This window comes from Triturus cristatus, chromosome 4_2 (assembly GCF_964204655.1).
Source record: "Triturus cristatus chromosome 4_2, aTriCri1.1, whole genome shotgun sequence".
Taxonomy (NCBI): Eukaryota; Metazoa; Chordata; class Amphibia; order Caudata; family Salamandridae; genus Triturus; species Triturus cristatus.
In genome coordinates this window covers 511,431,077-511,451,223 of record NC_140586.1, presented here as the reverse complement: position 1 = coordinate 511,451,223, position 20,147 = coordinate 511,431,077, and the positions used below count along the sequence as shown (strand labels likewise).

General features: G+C 44.7%; 1 protein-coding gene across 1 annotated transcript in view; it reads right to left on the bottom strand.

Annotated features, from left to right (window-relative positions):
* Nucleotides 1-18,055, bottom strand: part of GNG5 (G protein subunit gamma 5) — a 41,712-nt gene extending 23,657 nt beyond the window's left edge. The window contains exons 1-2 of the mRNA XM_085602114.1: nt 17,849-18,055; nt 4,741-4,898 (exon numbers count right to left, since the gene is read on the bottom strand). Of these exons, the coding sequence (XP_085458240.1) occupies nt 4,773-4,898; nt 17,849-17,929 (207 nt within the window). The 5' untranslated portion in view covers nt 17,930-18,055 and the 3' untranslated portion in view covers nt 4,741-4,772. The remainder of the gene's footprint in view (nt 1-4,740; nt 4,899-17,848) is intronic.
* Between the last annotated feature and the right edge of the window lie 2,092 nt (nt 18,056-20,147).

The following is a 20,147-nucleotide window of genomic DNA, read 5'->3' as shown; positions in this document are numbered from 1 at the left end:
TGTGTTAGAAGGTGAAGGCACCATTGCAGAAGAAGTGCTCGCCTGAGCTGCCGAAGATGTGCTCGGCTGAGCTGCTGCAGATGTCGTTGGCTGAGCAGGTGGAGGGTTTGCTCCAGAAGCTTGACGAAAAGTCACAGGATGCATTGCCTCAACGTGCCTCATCAAAGTGTGAATACTACAAGAGTACTTCTTATTAGCATTCCCACGTGACAAGGTGCGCTGACACAGTGTGCAGGTGACCTTTGGTGCATTCACCTTCTTTTGTCCCTTAGGAAAAGTGAAAAACTGCCATATAAAGGAGTCTTTCTGCTTCCTCTGCCTCTGTCTCTCAAGAGTGTCCTGCTCACTCTCAGGTGGTTGGTGCTCTGCCATTGTCTCACAAAAACAGAGTAGCTCCTTCTCCAAGGGAATCGGAACTAATATTGAGGGTAGTGGTTTTGGAAGAATCTGGAACTGAAAGTACTTTGAACCAATGAAAAGTGATGTTTCTTGCTCACATGACTTGCCATGAGGGGATTGGGTGTGGAGTTGAAACAATATGAAACTGAAAGTAATGAAAACCAATTAAAAGTGTTGTTTTATTAATCACATAACCCGAGGTGCGCGCACGGAGCAAGCTCCGAGCGCGCACGGAGCAAGCTCCGAGCGCGCACGGTGCAGTTACCCGCGCGCATAAGTATTATGCGTGTACGTAACGCGCATACGCAGCACGCGCGCATGCGCGAACGTCAGCGCGCGTACTCTACGCGTATACGCGAGTGTAGCATGTACGACGCATGCGTGCGAACTGGGTGCGGGCGCGTACTAAAACGTACTCGTACATATATAACGTATGCATACGTACGCAAAAAACGTACGCATGCGTACTAGGTGCGCGCTGCGAGCGCGCACTAAAAACGTATGTATGCGTACGTAGATAACGTACGCCTGCATACATAAAAAACGTACGCAATCTTACTAGGTTCGCGCTCTGAGCGCGCACCCTAAGAATTTATAGAAAAAAATAATAAATAAAGTGGACATAACTTAATAGAATACATTAACTATGCTGTTCAACTTTATCCAAATTCAAAGTAAAAAAAAAAAAAAATGACCCACAAAATTAAAGGAAAGATAATTTACAAATGTATACATAGGGACATTTTTGAAAAAGAAATATATAAAAAATATAATTAAAAAAAATTAGCAATTAAAAAGCCTTTGAAATTCACTAAAAAAACCATAGGTTTCACACACGTTATAGTTAGCTGGACATTTCACTCATAAAAAACCAATGAAATTCCCCAGTTATAGTTAGTTCAGCTAACTATAACTCGCGCGCCCGCAATCCACTGCTGATGACGTCACATATTACATCACTCATGACATGGTCAGTGACATCACGCAGGACATCACTGATGACATCTTAAATGACATCACTGATGACATCACTGATGATGTCATCCATGTGAAAAATTAGCTCATCTTCTCACACCCTAATATAAACTTTGATACACCGACTCAAAATTTAAGAGTTCCATTCTCAAAACCATACATACTGCAATACCAATAGCTACATACTCACTTATTAACTCTTAGGTCTACATACACCTCCACTCATTCACCTGTACAGTCACTCATACTTACAGTCACTCCATACAAGACTATCATATTCATTTATACACCTATATAGACACTCACACACTACCAATCATCCATAGAGGTACTCTCACACCTAGTCAGTCATGCAAATAATCACACTCCCATTTACTCACCTATGCTGTTATACAAACTCAAGTTCACTTAGTCATAAAAAAAGTACCACATTCTTACCCTCTTATAGAATCATTCATACAAGCACACACTCATCCATACAGTCACTTTCACAATCACACACTCTCATATCTACTCATTTATATACTGTTACACGCACATATACTGCCTTTTACATATGTAGTTAGTCACAAATGTACTACTGAGATATACATTCAATGCCTAACACACCCATACATACACTCACTCAACCATACAGTCCATCACAGATGCACTCTTAAAACCATGCACCCTTAGAATCACCCACTCACATTTATGCATAGAGTCACACACACCCTACCCACACAAACACTTGGGCACCCATACAGATACTCAGACAACCAATCAATAACCCATATAGACTCATAGCTATTCACAAAACCATGCAGCCACTTATACACCACCAACAGACACATACAGACATTCACACAGTTTAGTCACTAGTCTGCAATAAGATACATTTAATGACTCACTTAAAGAGTCAGTTACGCACCTAGAAAATCATCCATTCACACACTTATACACCCACTCATTCTTCAACAGGCCTTTCCCTATATGTATTAAACATATTAAAATTGGTCAGAAACACACACTGGATGATGTCATCAGTGATGTCGTCAGTGATGTCGTCAGTGATGTCGTCAGTGATGTCGTCAGTGATGTCGTCAGTGATGTCGTCAGTGATGTCGTCAGTGATGTCGTCAGTGATGTCGTCAGTGATGTCGTCAGTGATGTCGTCAGTGATGTCGTCAGTGATGTCGTCAGTGATGTCGTCAGTGATGTCGTCAGTGATGTCGTCAGTGATGTCGTCAGTGATGTCGTCAGTGATGTCGTCAGTGATGTCATCGACCAGGTCATGGGTGATGCAATATGTGACGTCATCAGCAGTGGATTGCGGGCGCGCGAGTTATAGTTATCTGAACTAACTATAACGGGGGAATTTCATTGGTTTTTTACGAGTGAAATGTCCAGCTAACTATAACGTGTGTGAAACCTATGGTTTTTTTCTGTGAATATATAGTGAAAAATCGGGATGAAAGACATCTATGTATTTTTGAAATATGATCAAAATATATAGAGTTTAGAAACAGTAGCCAATTGCACATTTCCGAAATTGTGAGTACCCATACTAGCATGAGAATTATAGGACATTTTTTAAAGTGACTTCTTTTTTACACATGGTCTTTCATTTGGCAGGCAGAAATGCATCAAAAGTCAATAAGTAATAACAGTTCTACAATTCTGTATTACCCGAGTCTCCCGATAAAAATGGTACCTCACTTGTGTGGTTAGGCTTAGTGCCCGTGACACGAAACGTCCCAAAAAGCAACGTGGACACAACACTTTTTTTTCACTACAAAATTTTACTGTCAACAGCCAAGAGACGCCTGTTGGGGCGTTACACCAAAGCAGCGACGAGTACATAATGTTGACATTTTGTATCAAGCTAGAAAAGGGAAGATCATGTGCATGACAAGTTATAACAATTAACTGAAGTGTCATTAGTAGCAAACCTATACATTTTTGAAAAACTAGAAACCCAGGGGAATCTAGGATGGAGTGACTTGTCTGGCTCTCACCAGGTTCTGGTACCCAGAATCCCTTGAAAACCTCACAATTTGCCCAAAAAGAAAAGAAAAAAAAAAAAAACTTGCATCTGTGATGGAAAGTTTTGGAATCTATGTGGATCCACAAAATTCCACCCACCCCGCATTCCCCAAAGTCTTCCGAGAAAATTGGTACCTCACTTGTGTGGGTATGTCAAGTACCTGCGACAGGCTAGGGCCCAAAACGTATTGAGGAGACATCAATATTATGTATCACAAAACAACCTGGTTTTGCGGGGGGGGGGGGGGGGGGGAGGCTAGGTGTGGACACCCGGGTTTTTGCTCGGCGGCCATCTTAAGAAACCTACCAAACGCACACATTTCTGAAAACTAGAGACCCGGGGGAGTCCAGGGAGGTATGGCTTGCCTGGATCCCAATGTTTCCCTACCAAGAATCCCCTGCAAACCTCAAATTTGAATAAAAAAATAATTCAATTGTTCTCAAATGTGTGTGTGAGAAAGTACTGGAATCTGCATGGATCCACAAAAGTCCTACCACCCAGCGTTCCCCGGGTCTCTTGATAAAAATGGTACCTCACTCACATGGGTGGGTCAAGTACCCGCGACAGCCAAGGGCCCAAAACGTATTGAGGAGACATCAATATTATGTATCGCAAAACAACCTGGTTTTGCAGGAGGGGGGGGGGGGGGGGGGTCACCGGGGTTTTTGGCCTCAGGCTCGTCGGCCATCCTGGGAAACTACCAAACACACTTCTGAAAACTAGACACCCTGGGAAGTCCAGCAATGGTATGGCTTGCGTGGATCCCAACAACTTCCTACCCTGAATCCCCCGCAAACCTCAACCTAGCAGGAAAAAAAAAACACAAAAAAAAACACATTTATGTGGAATCACCGTGCCAGCACAAATGTTCACAGTGTACCCCTCAGTCTCAAAGCAATACTAGAGTTTTTTTTTTTTTTTTAAATGTAGGAATCGTGGAGGGCGCGGACAGCTTATAGGAAGCGTTTAAAGTGACCATTCAGGGGTGTGTGCGCATAGGACTTCAGGCAGTGGCATGGAGGTCCACACGCGCTCAGCTTCGATCCATAGAACGAACCTGGGGACACGAGTACAGAGCTAGACCTAGCCTGGCCAAGCTGGCAGAAATGTGAGACATGGTCACACACTATAACGACAGAGCAGATCAGGAGGTCCGGCATCTTTCCCAGAGTAAGGTCATGAGGGTGTATGGCAAGGGAGGAAGGCACAGCAGCAGCATGGCTGCCAAACTAAAGGAACGCGGGGTGCAAGCATATGTGGTTGTGGTGATGGCTAAGGATGTGGGGGCAGTGTTACATGAACAAACCAGACAAAATGGTACCGTGAAAGCAGCAACTTACCACTGATTAAAAGAAGAAAGTATTTCTCCGAGTTATAAAAATGAACAGACTTTTGGAGGTCTGAAAGGATTTGTACTAGACGAGACTCCAGTCAGCAAGGGATCATGTGGGGCATTCTGAAGACAGAACTGCTTCAAGTCTGCAGCAGCTTGAGAAACCTGTGTAAGATATGCAAAAAAACAATCAGTAATACTACCCACAATTTAAGGTCCAGTAATATGTTCTTCCAAATCAACATTAACCCCTTAAATAATTAAGAACGTCAACCACCATGCACGTATTAAAACCTTGATAGCTTTATGAAGTTAGAGACATTTTATTGGTTTTATCGCCACAAATTGATGGCATGACAACCCAAGTTGCATATTTCACAGAAACTTTCATTTCTTGTTTTAGTTTAGAGGACCCAACAACACAATGGTAGTCTTTCAGAAGCATATTTAATCACTTGGGTTTCTGATTAGAAAGTGGATGTTACGTTCGGGTATCCACATTATAGAGGCGTTTACGAATAAAGAGCCGTTTGTCAGAAAATCGGTTTTTTCCCCTCTGTTGATGCAGATATTTGTTTTCAAGAAAAGCCAAGAAGTCAAATCATTTACACCGAGGATGGTTCCCGGGAATTTCTGAGAACTGGCCCTTAACGGCACTGACGCACAACTGCCCTTCAAGAAGCCAGGAGGCTGTGGGCCCTGAGAAGTGCAGCAGTGATGGTGTTCTGCTGGCTAGGAGTGGAGGACACTCGCCCATAAAGGAGAGAGTGGCAGGAGTCCAGACAGAGGATCAGTCTGGTGAAGAGCTGTAAAAATCAAACTTCCAACCAAGAGCACACTATAGTGGCCAGGGGGCCTGAAGGAAATGCTCCTGGTGGATAGCGTTGGCCACCAGGAGCAAAAGGAGTAAAATGAGTAAAATAACATTTCTTATCAGCCCTGCAGGGCCAGAGCTATTGCCATTTAAAGCTCGTTCCCCTAAGAGAGCAGAGCAAAAAACAAAGCATATGGCACTCTTTTCTCCTTTCTTAGAATTCCCCCTGAAGCCCTCAATTTTAAAATGACGTTTTCGTGGAGAGGGCTGTGTGTGGGGCCTTGAGCCATCCCTGGAGCCTTAGGACCTCCGAGATGTCCCAGGGTGGCCTCATTCCCCCATGGCACATGGATGTTAGCCCAGCAAAGATCCAGAAAGCTGATAGAGGCTGTGGGGCAATGTTCATTCCTCCCCCACCAGGCTCCAGACGAGAATAATATGCCTCTGGGTGCCCCTTCGCCAAAGCCACAAAAGTAAACCGTCTGTGCTGGGAAGCCGTTATCAAGTTATTCATACCAGGGGCAATGGAGCACCATCACAAGCCCTTGCAAATGGACTAAAATTCGCATATTGCTCCCAGTCCTCATCAAATTCATGAAATATTTTACCTGACCTGCAGGTTTAGTGAATTCAATAGCTTGCTGCACCCAATTGTAATGCTCTTGAGCCATAAACATGTTTCGAATTCCATGATCCTGTGCAAATATTTTATTTCACAGAGCCGCCTTTTTCTTCATCATCACATATGCGAGTTCAGCATGTCTGCAGTACAAACACTTTTTTTTTTAGACTAAACTTTTGCTCCATGTACAATAAGAATCTAGCCCAAATATAGTATATATAGGACTCCTGACTCCCCTATTAGTTCAGCAACAGTAGCAGCATCATCATAGGGTGGGTAGATATGTTGCTCAGTTCATGTTTAAAAACTCACTTTTAATAAATATAGCATGATGCGATAGTACATTGTCATTTGCAGACAGCATTTTCTATTGAAGTAGCCACAAGATGTCCACTGACATGCAGTTTTACTGATAAAACTATATAGTTTACAAATGAACACATTTATCATTTCCACATCACCAAAGTGTTTTGATCCTATTAAAATCTTGGTCTCCCATTATACTTCTGAATAAAAAGCACCCCCCAGCTGCTGAAATATTTTGAAACATTCGTACTTTGTATTTAAAAGCTATTTAAATGTGTGTCGGTGAAAAAAAATGACATCTTACAGCCTTTAGTTTTACACTTCCTGATCCCCAGGACGATTGGCAGACAGATCACTTTATAAAATTCTCTAACTTGACAATCAGAGAAAGAAAAGTAAACCCCAATTTACATGATAAAACCACCATCAATTTAGAAGACATGAGCTGACATTTGACCTGTCTTTGCACAGACAATGTGACATGATAAAAACACGATTTAAAGGTATATTTATTGCTCATTCACTAATTAACAGAACACCTGTGATTTGCAAGTTCAAGCTCTCGCCAGACAAGGCCAGTAGGCCCTAAAAATAGCTCTGGCTGGCCTGGCTCCTCCTTGTGGTTCCCTCACGATTGGGCAGAAGTACAACCAATGTTTAGTGAATGTTCGGGGCTTCAGGGAGTGCAGCAACCGCCCTGAAAAGCAGTCCCAAAAATTGCCCTTTGTCTCATGGGATTGCATTTATGTCCCAGAGAAAAGGTTTTCCCCATTTCAAAGCACTGCTGGAGCTTTTAGCTCATAAGATTTGGAATGCGGGAACCCTAGTTGGTTGGTATTAAATATGCAGTAACCGTTGGTAACAGTAAACCAAGATTGTGGCACACAATATTAAATGGCAATGGTTGACAAAGCAAGGTTTTACAGCCTAGTGAATGCTATATTGCATGTTGGCACTATCCCCACTAATTTCTATTGTGTGTTATAACATGTAATACATACAAGAACCGTCCCTGTTGATTTCAAAGGGAAAGGAAAACATTCTCTGCTTTTACTTATATGGTGACAAGCACTAACTGGACATGGATATATTGAGTGTTGCTGCATACCAGCGAGCTGGAGTTTCTAGCCTACAACACCTCTGCAGAGTAGGCCTTGGACTGCTCTGCTTTCCTTCCCAAAGGCAGTAAATTTCTACACCGGGGTACTTCGCTGCCAGTAAAGAGAAAATTGCAGACTTATTGTTTGGGAAGGACTTTCATCCTTTACAACTAATAACCACATTTCTAACACGTACCAATATTAGGAAGACCAAGGAGGCAGAAGTTAAGACCGGGGGAGTATTTTTCCTATCACACTTGCACTGAATAATAACAAGCAACCCTTAAGGGGTACCACGCTTCACCCTTCCAAAATGCCCACCCACCTGTGACTGAGGAGCTCTTATGAAAGTACGGTGTGAATCACCAACATAAAGCCACATGAACATTCGGGTTTTGAACCATCCACGCAATACAACAGCTTAAAGACATCGGTTTGGGTAGGGAGGGAGGTTACTAGGAAGGCTCGCGCACTTCAAAGTTGCTCAGCCCCATCTCTGGTCTCACTCCAAAATGATAGGATGGCCTTCGGTGATTAAAACAGGATCATTTCAAATTTGGACTACCTATGTCCGGGTATGGAGGAGGGGGTTGGGGGGTGGGGGCGCAGAATAAAAGTTGGGGACTTGGTACACAGCACGTGATTTTCTAGGCTGTTATAAGTGCCTGCATTAATTTTGTTAAGATTTGAATGTGGTTAACTAGCCATGCAAAGCCCAAGGTTCTAATGCACTGGTTAACCAAGATAAACAGAGGAGTAGCGAGTCTTTGAAAAGCTGTTCATAAGCACATTTCAATTTGGGCATCTGTAAATCTCGACTCTACCTGTCATATTACAACTTGCATAGAAGATACAGATTGCTCTAGTGAAAAAAGTACATTTTTAGAACATCATTCCAAGATTTTGGAAGCAGTCAAATGTATTGTGTGCCCTTGGCTAACTAGTAAGATAGTTTAGTATTGTTCTTGTACCCTTTATAGACTAGTGTTCCAATTAGTGTTTGAGGACTGACGTGTTATGTAACCCATGATTGGGGCAGTGAGCTTCTGGAGAGTGAACATGCACTTAAAAGCTATTTTTACTTAAAGCTTGTTGGAGGGTTTAATTGGATTTAATGAACGACATCTTTTGATGTAAAAAAGTTTGCCTGTTTTAGGTAGTTGGTCTAGAACTGCAAGCAGCGTCAGATTGGGGAGCTTTCTTTTAGACAAGCATGGTGTAGCAACAGAAGGAGAATCGGAGGCAATGGAGACGTAAAGGTTAAGTAAGGATGGCCTGATCAGAGGAAGAAGGGTCAGTAGTCGGCAGTGTGTAAGACCGTATAAGAAAGCAGAATTAACCCCTTTGGTGCGCACCCCCTCCCCAGTGCATCTGTCAGCACTAGAGGGTTAGAAAGGATCCTCCAGTGCTTGCACTGGAGGATTCCTAGGTTTAAAAATGGCTGAGGGTGGGTGGGTCAGTGTGCCCAGAGGCCCGCGGATGTCACAGATTCCCTACCAGAGTGGCCTAAAGGAGCAGAGTTCGCTCTCTCCCGCTCCGGTGGGGGGGGGGAAAAAAAAGCCTACAAATATACTCCCCAGGTTTCAGGTAGGCCTCGCTGGAAAGAGGGGAGTCTCCCCTTTACATGAGAGCTTCCTGAAACCGTTTCCTGGCTGTGGATCACAGTTGTGCTGCGATCCACAGCCAGGAAACCCACTAGGCCAACAGGGATGTTTAAGAGGGGGGGGGGGGGGTCGTGGTCCTCCTTGCACACGAACAGACGCCCACATTTTTCGGTGGGTGATGTGTTTTTCCTGGTGGGCTGATCTCGGGGGGTAGCGGGGGGGGGGGGGGGGGGGGGAGAATTGATGCACTGCACACAAGAGTGGCCGGGCATACACCAAGTTCTTACTGACTTGTTTGTCAAAAACAAACGTTCTTCGTAGTTTAGGACATGCTCTTTGAACAACTTGGGCAGTCAAAAGTAGATATGCTGGCTCAGTTAGAGGAACTTCGACCTCACCACAGACGGCATTCTCGGACACACATCAACTTACATCCACAAACTGGAAGGCATTGGATTTAGCACTGCGAGTGCGCTAAAGGCACATGAAAGACGTCTTCTTGAGCCTCAAGTGGCTGTCATGGGAGACAGGCTTTGAGGAATGTACTCGCTGTGGCAAATACGATTTTGTCTGGTGAGCTATTTTTGGGGCCTACTGGCCCGTTCTGCAAAGCAGACAGAGCAGGAGTTCTGTTTCAATAAGCAATAAATGTGCCTTTAAAACTTGTTTTTTTTTTTAATCTGGTCACATTTGCGGTGTTCAGACAGAGGTCAAGTGACAGCTCATATCTTCATACAATTTTCTCTTTCATCCTGAGGTCGGGGTTTACATTTGTTTCTCTGATTTTGTAAAGTGAAATGTCTGACAATCGTGCTAAATAAAAAGTGTGAAATTAAAGGCTGTAGGATGTCAGGCGTGTTTTTCCTAACAGCCAATATTTAAAAAGCTTATAAATTACCTAGACAAACATTCCAAAATATATTTCAGTGGTTATGAAAGCACGTGTTTCTGTAAATCTGGGTGATAAAAAAAAAAGATTAATGGGAGGAAAACAAATCAGAACACTTCACAATGTGCAAATGATATTTTTTTCTAAAAACACTATTTCCATACATTGTTTATACACTATATAGTTTCATCATTGAAACTGCATGTTAGTGGGATCATTTGTGACATTTCAGTAGACAATGTGCTTATTGTAAATGTGCACTACCACATCATGCTATTGTTAGGTTAGGTATACTTGTATAGCGCACAGCTGCCTCAGCGAAGAGGCGTCCCGGCGCTGGTAGCAGTGTCAGTAGAAAGTTAGGGGCTAGACCGTGGGGAACAGGTAAGGTTTTGATGGCCTTACGGAAGGGTAACAAGCAATCTAGGCGGCAGATCTGAACAGGGAGCAAGTTCCACAGATTAGCGGCAAGATACCGAAAGTACCGACCCCCGCTCTGAGGCGTTTCACCCGGGGGACCGTTGCCAGAAATAGCTGGCAGGTGGGTACATATGGGACCAGCAGAGTGGACAAAATCTCAGGGGATGAAAGCTTTGGTATTTTGAAGGTCAAGCATAGTGCTTTGAAATCGATCCTTTTAGACACGGGTAGCCAGTGTAGGCGACGCAATGCACCAGTTGTGGAGCAGGTTCTGGGAGCCTCAGCAGGACTTGGGTGGCTGCATTCTGGACTCGCTGAAGGAGAATCACTTCGCCTTGTTGGCGCCTAACATAAGTGAGTTGGAATAGTCTAATCTGGACAAAATAGTCCCCTGGACTATCAACTGGCAGGTGGGTGGGTCAAAGAAACCCAACATGGGCCTCAGACCCCAGAGAAGTCCAAAGCAGGTACCAGCAACCTTCTTGGTGTGCTCCTGGAACCCAAGAGTGGAGTCGAACCAGATCCCTAGATTTTTCACTGCAGACTTAGGGGTGGGGGCGCTGCCCAAGGACGCCGGCCACCATTGCGTGCTCAAGAGCCCCTTATCTCTCCCCACCAACAACACTTCTGACTTGTTGGCGTTAAGTTGAAGGCAGTTGGTGGTCATCCAATGCGCGACCGCCGCTAGGCCGCTCCGAAACTGCGAGGCTCCCCGTGTAGGATCATCGGAGAGGGCCACCACCAGCTGTGTGTCATCAGCATACAAGACAAGCCATGGTCACTCGCCACCGCCGCCAGGGGTTGAACATAGAGGTTAAACAGAACAGGGCTCAATGCCGATCCATGGGGAACCCTCTGCTTGATGGAATGGGCGTGAGAGAGAAAGGGGGGGGGCAGTGACCCGGAATGCTCTGTCAGGCAGAAAAGATCGAAACCAATCCAGGGCAAGACCTACCACCCCCACCTCCTCTAGGAGACGCAGGAGGATCTGATGGGAAACTGTATCAAAAGCGGCGCTAAGATAGAGTAGTATCAGGGCCGCAGTTTGTCCCTCATCCAGAATGGTCTGTAGATGTTCACTCACTGCTAGAAGCGCGGTCTCGGTGCTGTGACCAGGGCGGAAACCATTCTGGGACCGATCCAGGGAACCGGTGTTGTTCAGAAAGCCCAAAAGAACGTTATTGGTGTGGGCCTCAGCAATTTTAGCGACCCAAGGCAGAAGAGATATGGGTTGAAAGTTTTCCGAGTTAGTCAGGTCCAGTGAGTTTTTTCAGCAAGGGGTCCACCCTTGCTTGCTTCCTTCTATAGCAAAGGCACCACGGCCGTGGTAAAAAAGGAATTGATAACCTGACACAAGGGCGCGAGTAGTACAGGTAGGGAGTCCCTAAATTGGGCAGGCCTCATGGGATCCATAGGGGAGTCTGATTTGACCTTCTTGCTCAATGTAAGAAACTCGACCCTGAGAGATAGGGGGGATATACTGACAGGGTAACCGTGGAAGGAGGGGCCGATGGAGCCACGGGATCGATAGGGGATATAGGGAAGTATTTATAGATGGTGGCCAAATCCTCACATTGCTGCCTAGACGTGATCGGAGTGGAGGGATCTTTCCTGTTTTTAATGTCGTTAAGTATTTTCAAAATGATTTTTACAGGGTTCTAACTGGACTTGACCTCATTAGTGAGATAAGCCACTCGTGCCAGATGTATGGCCTTGTGGTATCGCTTGATCGCGTCCTGGTACAACTTTTTAGCCCCAAGGTCGTATTCCCTTCTCCAGACCCGTTCTAGCTTTTTACAGGCGCTACGCAAGGTGGCCAGAGAGTCGTTGTACCAGGGTTTGGAACTCGAGCAGCGACCCTTGGACCATTTAACAGGAGTGTGTCTAAGGCGTGTAGGATCCAGTCACAGAGTGATTTATACGCTTGCTCTGGGTCAGTGTCTGGGATAGGGGGACAGGATGCCAGAGTGGCATACAGGTCCTCTAGTTTAAGTTTATGCCAGCAATGTCTGAAGGTGGCCTTAGGATCAACTCTGGGCACTGGCTCGAAAAGCAGGAGGGAGATGGAGACTGGGAAGTGGTCGGACCAACACACCGTACTCAGTGTCCTGACCAAAAGAGAAGGGATGTTAGAGAAAACCGGGTCAAGTAAATGCCCAGCAGTGTGAGTGGGGCCAACCACCAGCTGTCTTATTGACAGGCAGCAAAGTCGGCGAGCAAGCCGCTGATTTCAGGGTCAGAGGGACGGTCGAAGTGTAGGTTTAAGTCACCAATGAGACTAAAGTTAGCGGCTGTCAACGCCAGGGAACTCACAACCTCAATAATGGCTGATTTGAATTCCGAGATCGGTCCTGGAGGCGGTAGACTAGTAGACGTGCGATAGAATAGTTGGCACTGAAAGAAATTACAAAACGAGCGCATTCGCTCCCATCCAAATCCTCCTCAACAAATGAGCAGCGGTGACAGGACTTAAAGATAACAGCTATGCCCCCACCTCTAGTCTCCCTGTTTAAAGTCAGAATACTGAACCCCGAGGGGAGTGCAAGGCCTGGTTCAGCCACCGTAACATCAGTCAGCAGGATTCGGTTATAAAAAACACATCAGGAGATTCATCCTCTATTAAGTCAGATCTCCATGTACTGCTTAACCAAAGAGCGTACATTGAGGTACAAGACTTTTATAGTGGGTCTGGGTGAGGACTGGGAATGGCAGGGGGGCAGTGAGGGGCAAGAGTTATAGCCACAGTTGAGACAACAGAAAGGCCCTTACACCGCATCCCCCAGGCGCTGTCCGCATGGACTTACCTGCTGGCCGATGGACAGCCAAAGCTCCCTGGTGTAAATAGGCACACCTGACTTGAAACCGCCAGCATGTCTGGCGGCGTCCAGGCGCGGACGGTGCAGACGGGCTTGCCTTTGACGCGCCGCCGGCACGCCCACGTTAGCTGCGCTCCCGCGCCATGGACAGCCTAAATAGTGTGTCCTGGAGCAAGGGGATAGAAAGACTAGACCGCCTCCCCTGACAAGATGGCGGCAGTGAAACAGCAACTGGAAGTGTAACCACACCGGCTGGGCCAAAGCAGTACTCCCTCCACAACACTCAGCCCGCTAGTGGCTATGGTGGACTGGGGAGGTGCAGAGACCACGCAACACACCGTCACTACAGGTAGGTACAATTGAGTAAAAAGATGGAGTAAAATGAAATTCGGGCAATAGTTTTTTTTTTTTTTTTGTTTTTTTAACTTCACATCAAAACAATTTAGTTTTAAGAAAGTACAATTACATTAGAGCATCATACAAGCAGCGAGCGAAGCATACGTGTAGCCGTCCGCTTCTACCAACAACTGCAGGCTATTAGTGAACTAAGAGGCAAGTCAGGGGTCATGTGTACTATATAGGGAAGAGGTGTGGTGCAGCGGCCAGGGCGACGGTTCGATGCCCGGCAGCAGGTCAGCCAAGCACCATATGACTCTGGGCAATAGCTTGCTTATCCTTCCCGACTGCCCCCAGCACCGGGATACCTACAGGTAGCTGTGCGCTTTACAAATACTGGATTTACATTTTTTCTTTTTTTACATATACATGGGCTAGATTCCTATTATACATGGACCAAATATTTCGTCTTAAATCAAACAGAAGTTTTTTTGTACAGCAGAAATGCTTAACCCTCATTTGAGGGTGCTCACATTTGTGATCATGAAAAAGGCAGATCTGTAACATATTCGCTTTGAATCACACAATTTGGGACCAGTTTACGGGACAAGCACAGTACAGTTAGGTAAAGTAGATCCTTCAAGTCCCTAGACCTGCAGGTCTGGTAAAATTTATGATTTTTCAAGGACTGTGTTTGTAAAGATTTACTAGGCACGCTTTCTGTAATGTTCAGAATACTGACAGATAATTGGGTGGAATTTTAAGAAATGGTAAAACTTTATTCATTTGTGAAGGCTGCGGGGATGCCAACCGTCAATTTGCCTGGACATGTGTGTTTAAATGAGGTTTGTGGTGTGTTTGTATGCAAGCTCATTGATAACTTGTTGCTTTGAATGTGGATTCCGTCCTGTGACATATGAACAGGATGGGCCCTTGAATGGTAGTGATATGTTGATGTGAGTGCACGGATTTTTTAAATTATATCTTCTAAAAGAAATTCTGGCTTTGAGATCCTGTTTTTGAAAACTGAGAAAAGATTATTTGATGGATGGCTGTGTCACGTTGGAGCAGTGTATTAAACGTAAAAAAGTATTGACAGGAACTGTCGGGATTGTGGATCCATCCAATGTTTTTTAAATGATTGCCGGCCAGCTTTGTGGTCATTTCTAAATTGACAGGGTGTATTCTCTGCTGGCAAGTTTTCCACCAGGCCGACTAAGTCTTCTCCGTCTGCCAAAATGCAAATCTGGCCCTTACTAGTTTCTGGAACTTTAAAACATTTTTTACAATCTAAACACCCAAAGGGGTCCAGCGTGGAGTTAACTAATTGATTCCGCCCACTTTCCCATAATGCCCTACAGAACTTGTAAGTCATTTATTTACATTTTGTGTTTGAAATTTCTGTAATCTGTTAAGATCCATAAATTGACAACCAATCAGTGTTACCACGTCTCCACATACAAATTGATCCCAATGTTTGTGGATGGTCCTAGCACTCATGATTGGAAAATGATAAAACCACAACATGGATATATCAATTTTTCTACTGGAACCACCCTGTTTTTGCAATCTGGGTAGTAGTGAATGTGGGGGCTTGTCTGTCCCACCAACCAGGAAAACCCACCAAATCTGCAGATTTCTGAAAACTAGACAACCAGGGGAGTACAGGGGTGTGTTACCTGCATGGCTCTCACTAGGGATGTTTTACCAGAAGCCATTGCAAACCTCAGTTTAGCAAAAAACACACATTGCTCACATTTCTGTGGCAAAGTTCTGTAATCTGCAAGGATCCACAAATTTCCTAACACTCAGAATTTCCAACCCCAAGCTTCACAATACAAATGCTACCTCACGGGTTAGGCCTAGTGCCCACAACAGGACAGGCCTCCAAATGCAATCTAGACGCATTTTTTTCCAATGTGAGTAGCTGTGGATTTTAGGCCCTAGCTCAGCCGGCACCCGAGGCAACCTGCACATTTATTTATTTTTAAATTACACAAGCAAGGGAGCTTGACTTGTGTGGCTCTCGCTAGTTAATTTTACCCAGGAGCACTTGCAAACATCAAACTTTGATAAGAAACACATTTTCCTAACATTTCTGTGAAGGAAAGTTCTGCTATCTGCGGAGAGCCGCAAATTTCCTACCACCCTGACCCACATAACCCATTGTGCTTTTATCCTGCTCTCTAACCTTGCACTTCCTTGTGATTGGACTAGATAAAGGACTGTGCTTAAACTAAGGCCTGCATTTGCTGTCTTGCATGAGCCTGCGGATATTAATATGTGCATACTATTTTTACATATAGAAGCTTTCAGTCGGCTGTCATAATTCACTGGTTTATTTCTTGTCATTTACTTTTTCTTCCGTCCACTACAGCATACACCATTGGACAATGGGTCAGCTCTCTTCCGCCATTGGCTAACTTCACTAAGAGTAACAGCATTCTTTTCTTTGACAAGGAGCACATCCACACAAAGCAGTTTCTTTGAGTGCCAAGTACAGCCACAGCAATGTGTTTCAGATCAAAGAGATATTTCACCGTACACCATTCTGCAAAAAGGCTTAAAAGGAAGATCTTAATAAATCAGCCAGTCTGATCTACTTTAATTACACTTCCAGGATGAGATTTCAGCACCAACAGTTGTAGTAATGAGGACTGAACATAAATCCCAAAAGGGCTTTCCCAAAGAGAGACAACATAGCCATCCCTGTTAATTAACATTAAAGCTTCCTTTCAAGTTCTGGAGCCAGGCGGATATCGCACTGTAAATTTGCGTTCTGCATAAAGTGGAAAAAGGCTGTTCCATGATGAACTAAACCCAATTCAAAGCCAGTTAAGGGTTTTTATTAGGGTGCCACAATTTAAGCATTTACATGACCTCCCACTACGATGGATCTGTGATAACATTAAAGGCCCAGATTTAGAAATGTTGTGCCTCTGGTTTGCATTACAGTTGTAATGCAAACCTGACAAAAAAATCCCACTTGATATGCATAAAGCAACCTAAAGCAACGCAAATGATTTTTCGCGTGGCTTTGTGAATTTTTTTTTTTTTTTTAAACAACGCAACGCAGCACATTGCACTGCTTTGCATCAGATAGGAGTTCTATGGCTGGTGGATCAGTGTTCATCTGCATTCACCGATGGATTCGGACACAAACCCATAGACTTGTAGACACTGTTTTGCACCAAAATGGTGCGCCTGCCTCGTTATTTCTTTACTGCGGGTGTGCTGCACTCTGCAGAACGCATTACGAAGAGGAAATAATCTAAAATTATAGTTTTGTTATGCAGGAAGACATCCCTTCTTGCACAAAAGCGATATGAACCACAATGCAGACACACCTGTACTATGACGCAAGGGTGCCTGTGTTGGTCAGCCACAAGTGCGCCAGCACATGGAGAGAGTATAAAAGTGCCATTTCTGTGAGATAAGTCACAGTTCTGCTATCTCCTGCTGAGGCAATGTAGAAACTTAACTTGCTGCGCGCTTTGAAAACATGTCCCTTAATTCATACAGATCCATGAAATAAAGGGCTAGCGCGGTCGACAGCGTAGCTGAGAAATTTGTGCAAGGTGTGTGACAAAGATGGGCAGATATATTTTCATTGTCACTGGGGCGCCAAAGACTTTCAGGCGACTCATACTCTCCGAAGACCTATGTACAAATGTAAAAGTGGGCGTAGTCGGCCAGATGCAATTAAACGATACAGCGCGTTGCCAGGAGAGACACCTGTTGCTTTCCGTGCCCTGCCTGCTCTTGTGTACTTAGAGCTTCTTGTCATTTCCGTTAAATACTGGTAGCATACATCTTCCACTTGCCTGTTCTAAAATGCTGGCATGTATGTGGTGGGAAACTATTAACCCAAAAAGCACACTTCTGCAGAGGAGCTAAAAACTGTAAAGGAGATATCCCATATTTTTCAAGTTGCTAGGGGAAGCGATGTAAGGGGAACCACCGGGCTTCCGGGTGCGGCTACAGTTTGAGAAAAACACAGGACAAATGTTGACATGAGCAGAGCAACTGAAACAGAACTGCAGGTACAACCCCCATTTTTTCTTTGTCTGCTACAGTAAACGGGAACCATCTCTAAGACTCGTTTGAGAAAAGTAGTAAACAGACTGTCTCCGACTCTTCCGAAGGGCGGGGCAGAAACCCTCCCCTTGCTCCCAAGTTACCGAGGAGTAGAAAATGGTGTCTCTCACCTTCACACGGTTTAGGCTGGCCTCCAGTCGCAGCTGATGCACCAGCTTTTTCATGGTCGTAAGGTTTGAAGCTCCCGACATGTCTGCGCGGCGGAAAGGGAATCTTCTGCGGCTAACGGCAGTGAAACAGTAGCAAACTTTTCCTTCAAGTTTCCGGTCCCCTCTTATCAAAAGCCCCAGTGCGCAGGCGTCAGAAACACGCCCAGTCTACTGACGCCTGAACTTATAGACAAGGAAGAAGGACTAGAACCAGTGTGCTTTTGTATCCTTTGATGCGGAAGCGGTATACTAAAAAACATTTATTTAGAAACATCAGTCTTCTTGGGCTGGTGCTGCCTTCTGCCCCTACTCAAATTATAATTATATTATTATTATTATCATTACTCAAATGGCATTTCATGCGCCTGCGTATGTGTAACGGACGCATGCTTTATGAAAATACTCGCATGAGCTTCTGTTGCTGGAAGGGAGCGTCAAGGAGCCGCAGGTGTTCCCGAGAAATGCAAAAGTAAATATACAACCAATTAGGGCTGAGTGACTTCTGCCTGCACGGCAAATGTTAACAGGAAAACTAAATGACAACTTTTGAGGGCACGTGAATACATGAGACACTTAAGTAAAGCCAAAGATAGCGACTGGATTTATGGGGCGAGTGTAACGTGTTTAAGTGCAAAAGGGCATTTTGAAGGCGGATATTTTGGGTTTCTAAATAAACGGAGAAAATGAGAATTTGGTTTAAAACTGCCTATTTGGTTAATTATTATGCTATTCTTTTAAAATTGTTTGTGATGTTTCAGAGGTGGGATGGATGGGGATAGGTTGGAACGGTGAACCGCAGGCTCCCTGCGGAGTGGACTGTAGTGCAACAGCGATCATGTTTAATGGTTTGGCTCAGACAAGCTGTAAAGTGGATTTCCAGAAGCACTGGAGGTCCCCCAAGGAGAATACGCCAGACGCTAAAATATAACAGGTACAAGATGTATTAACATCCGATGAGCAGCATTACAAGTCGGCAAACAAGTATCGAATGTCGTTAAACTGCCAACCAGGGTTTTATATATCGTCCTTGACTTCTCGTCTCACCTCATTAAATGTAAACACCCCAACAAAAAGACATTCTGTTGTGATGTAGAACCTCAAAACGCAGGAGCGCCTATGGGCAGTGAAAAATCCAACCCTGAATGAAGCCATCGCAAATTCTAAGGTTGTTTTAAAAGTCAGAGAGATGCATTAATGTGTTGGGCAAGAAGTAAATGGCGGATGGCCAGTTTGCAGCAGTAGGCAAAAAGTAAGGCGTGTATAAAGGATCTTCCAGCAAAGCGGCAAATCGAAGGGCTGTTAACGGGAGAGGCGCAACTAGAGCCAAATTTCAGGAGGGCTAATAAACATTTTGGGGGGGCTTATTCTTCCAGCAATAAGCAGAGTGGAGATGCAGAGGCTCTAAGAAGGGGTGACAAACCTCGTAACAAGTAAATGGTGTTAGAAATGGGATTTCTGGCTGGCTAAAGCGTGCGTCAAAGCCAGCCAGAAACCACCACTCTAGTCAGGGCAAGGAAGTTACACGCCAAAGATAACCCCTGCTCACCCCCTTGGTAGCTTGGCGCGAGCAGTCAGGCTTATCCCGGAGGCAATGTGTAAAACATTTGCGCACGCACACAGCAACAACATCCCAGGCCCACCACAAAGGAAACTCCACACAAGGCTATATATAAAAATAGCCCTTGTATTATCATAAAACATTATAATAGTAAGCACACACATATTATACAGGGTGCCTCCTGGCACTAGGTCATATTTACAAGGGATTATTTACACCTCACAGGGCCCACTGGACCACTGTCAGTACCATCACAAAGTGAACTTAGTAAATGTAGAATTTATCATGAACATAGAACACCACCAGTGACTACTGGTAATCACTGTACTTAGCATCGGCCTGTAACATAAACTACATTATGCACCGCATCACACCAGGCGCGAATTACCTTCTGCGCCAACTTCACCATCATAAACACCTGAGGCAATCATCTCACCAGTCTAAACGCATTGACCCTAACCTCCTAAGTATAACTACATTAGGGAATAACTCTCACTAGCATAAACCATAATATGCGAACCAACCTCATAATCATAAAACACATTTAGTAGAGGTGTCAACACAGGTGCGTAAATCATTCTACAGGAATCACATTTCCTAGCACCCAAAATCACAGTAGGGCATGGCGCCCTATAAATCTAACAATCCCCCCTGGCCAACTGGCCATCTCAGAAAGGGGCTCAAATGCCCTATGTCCCAAGA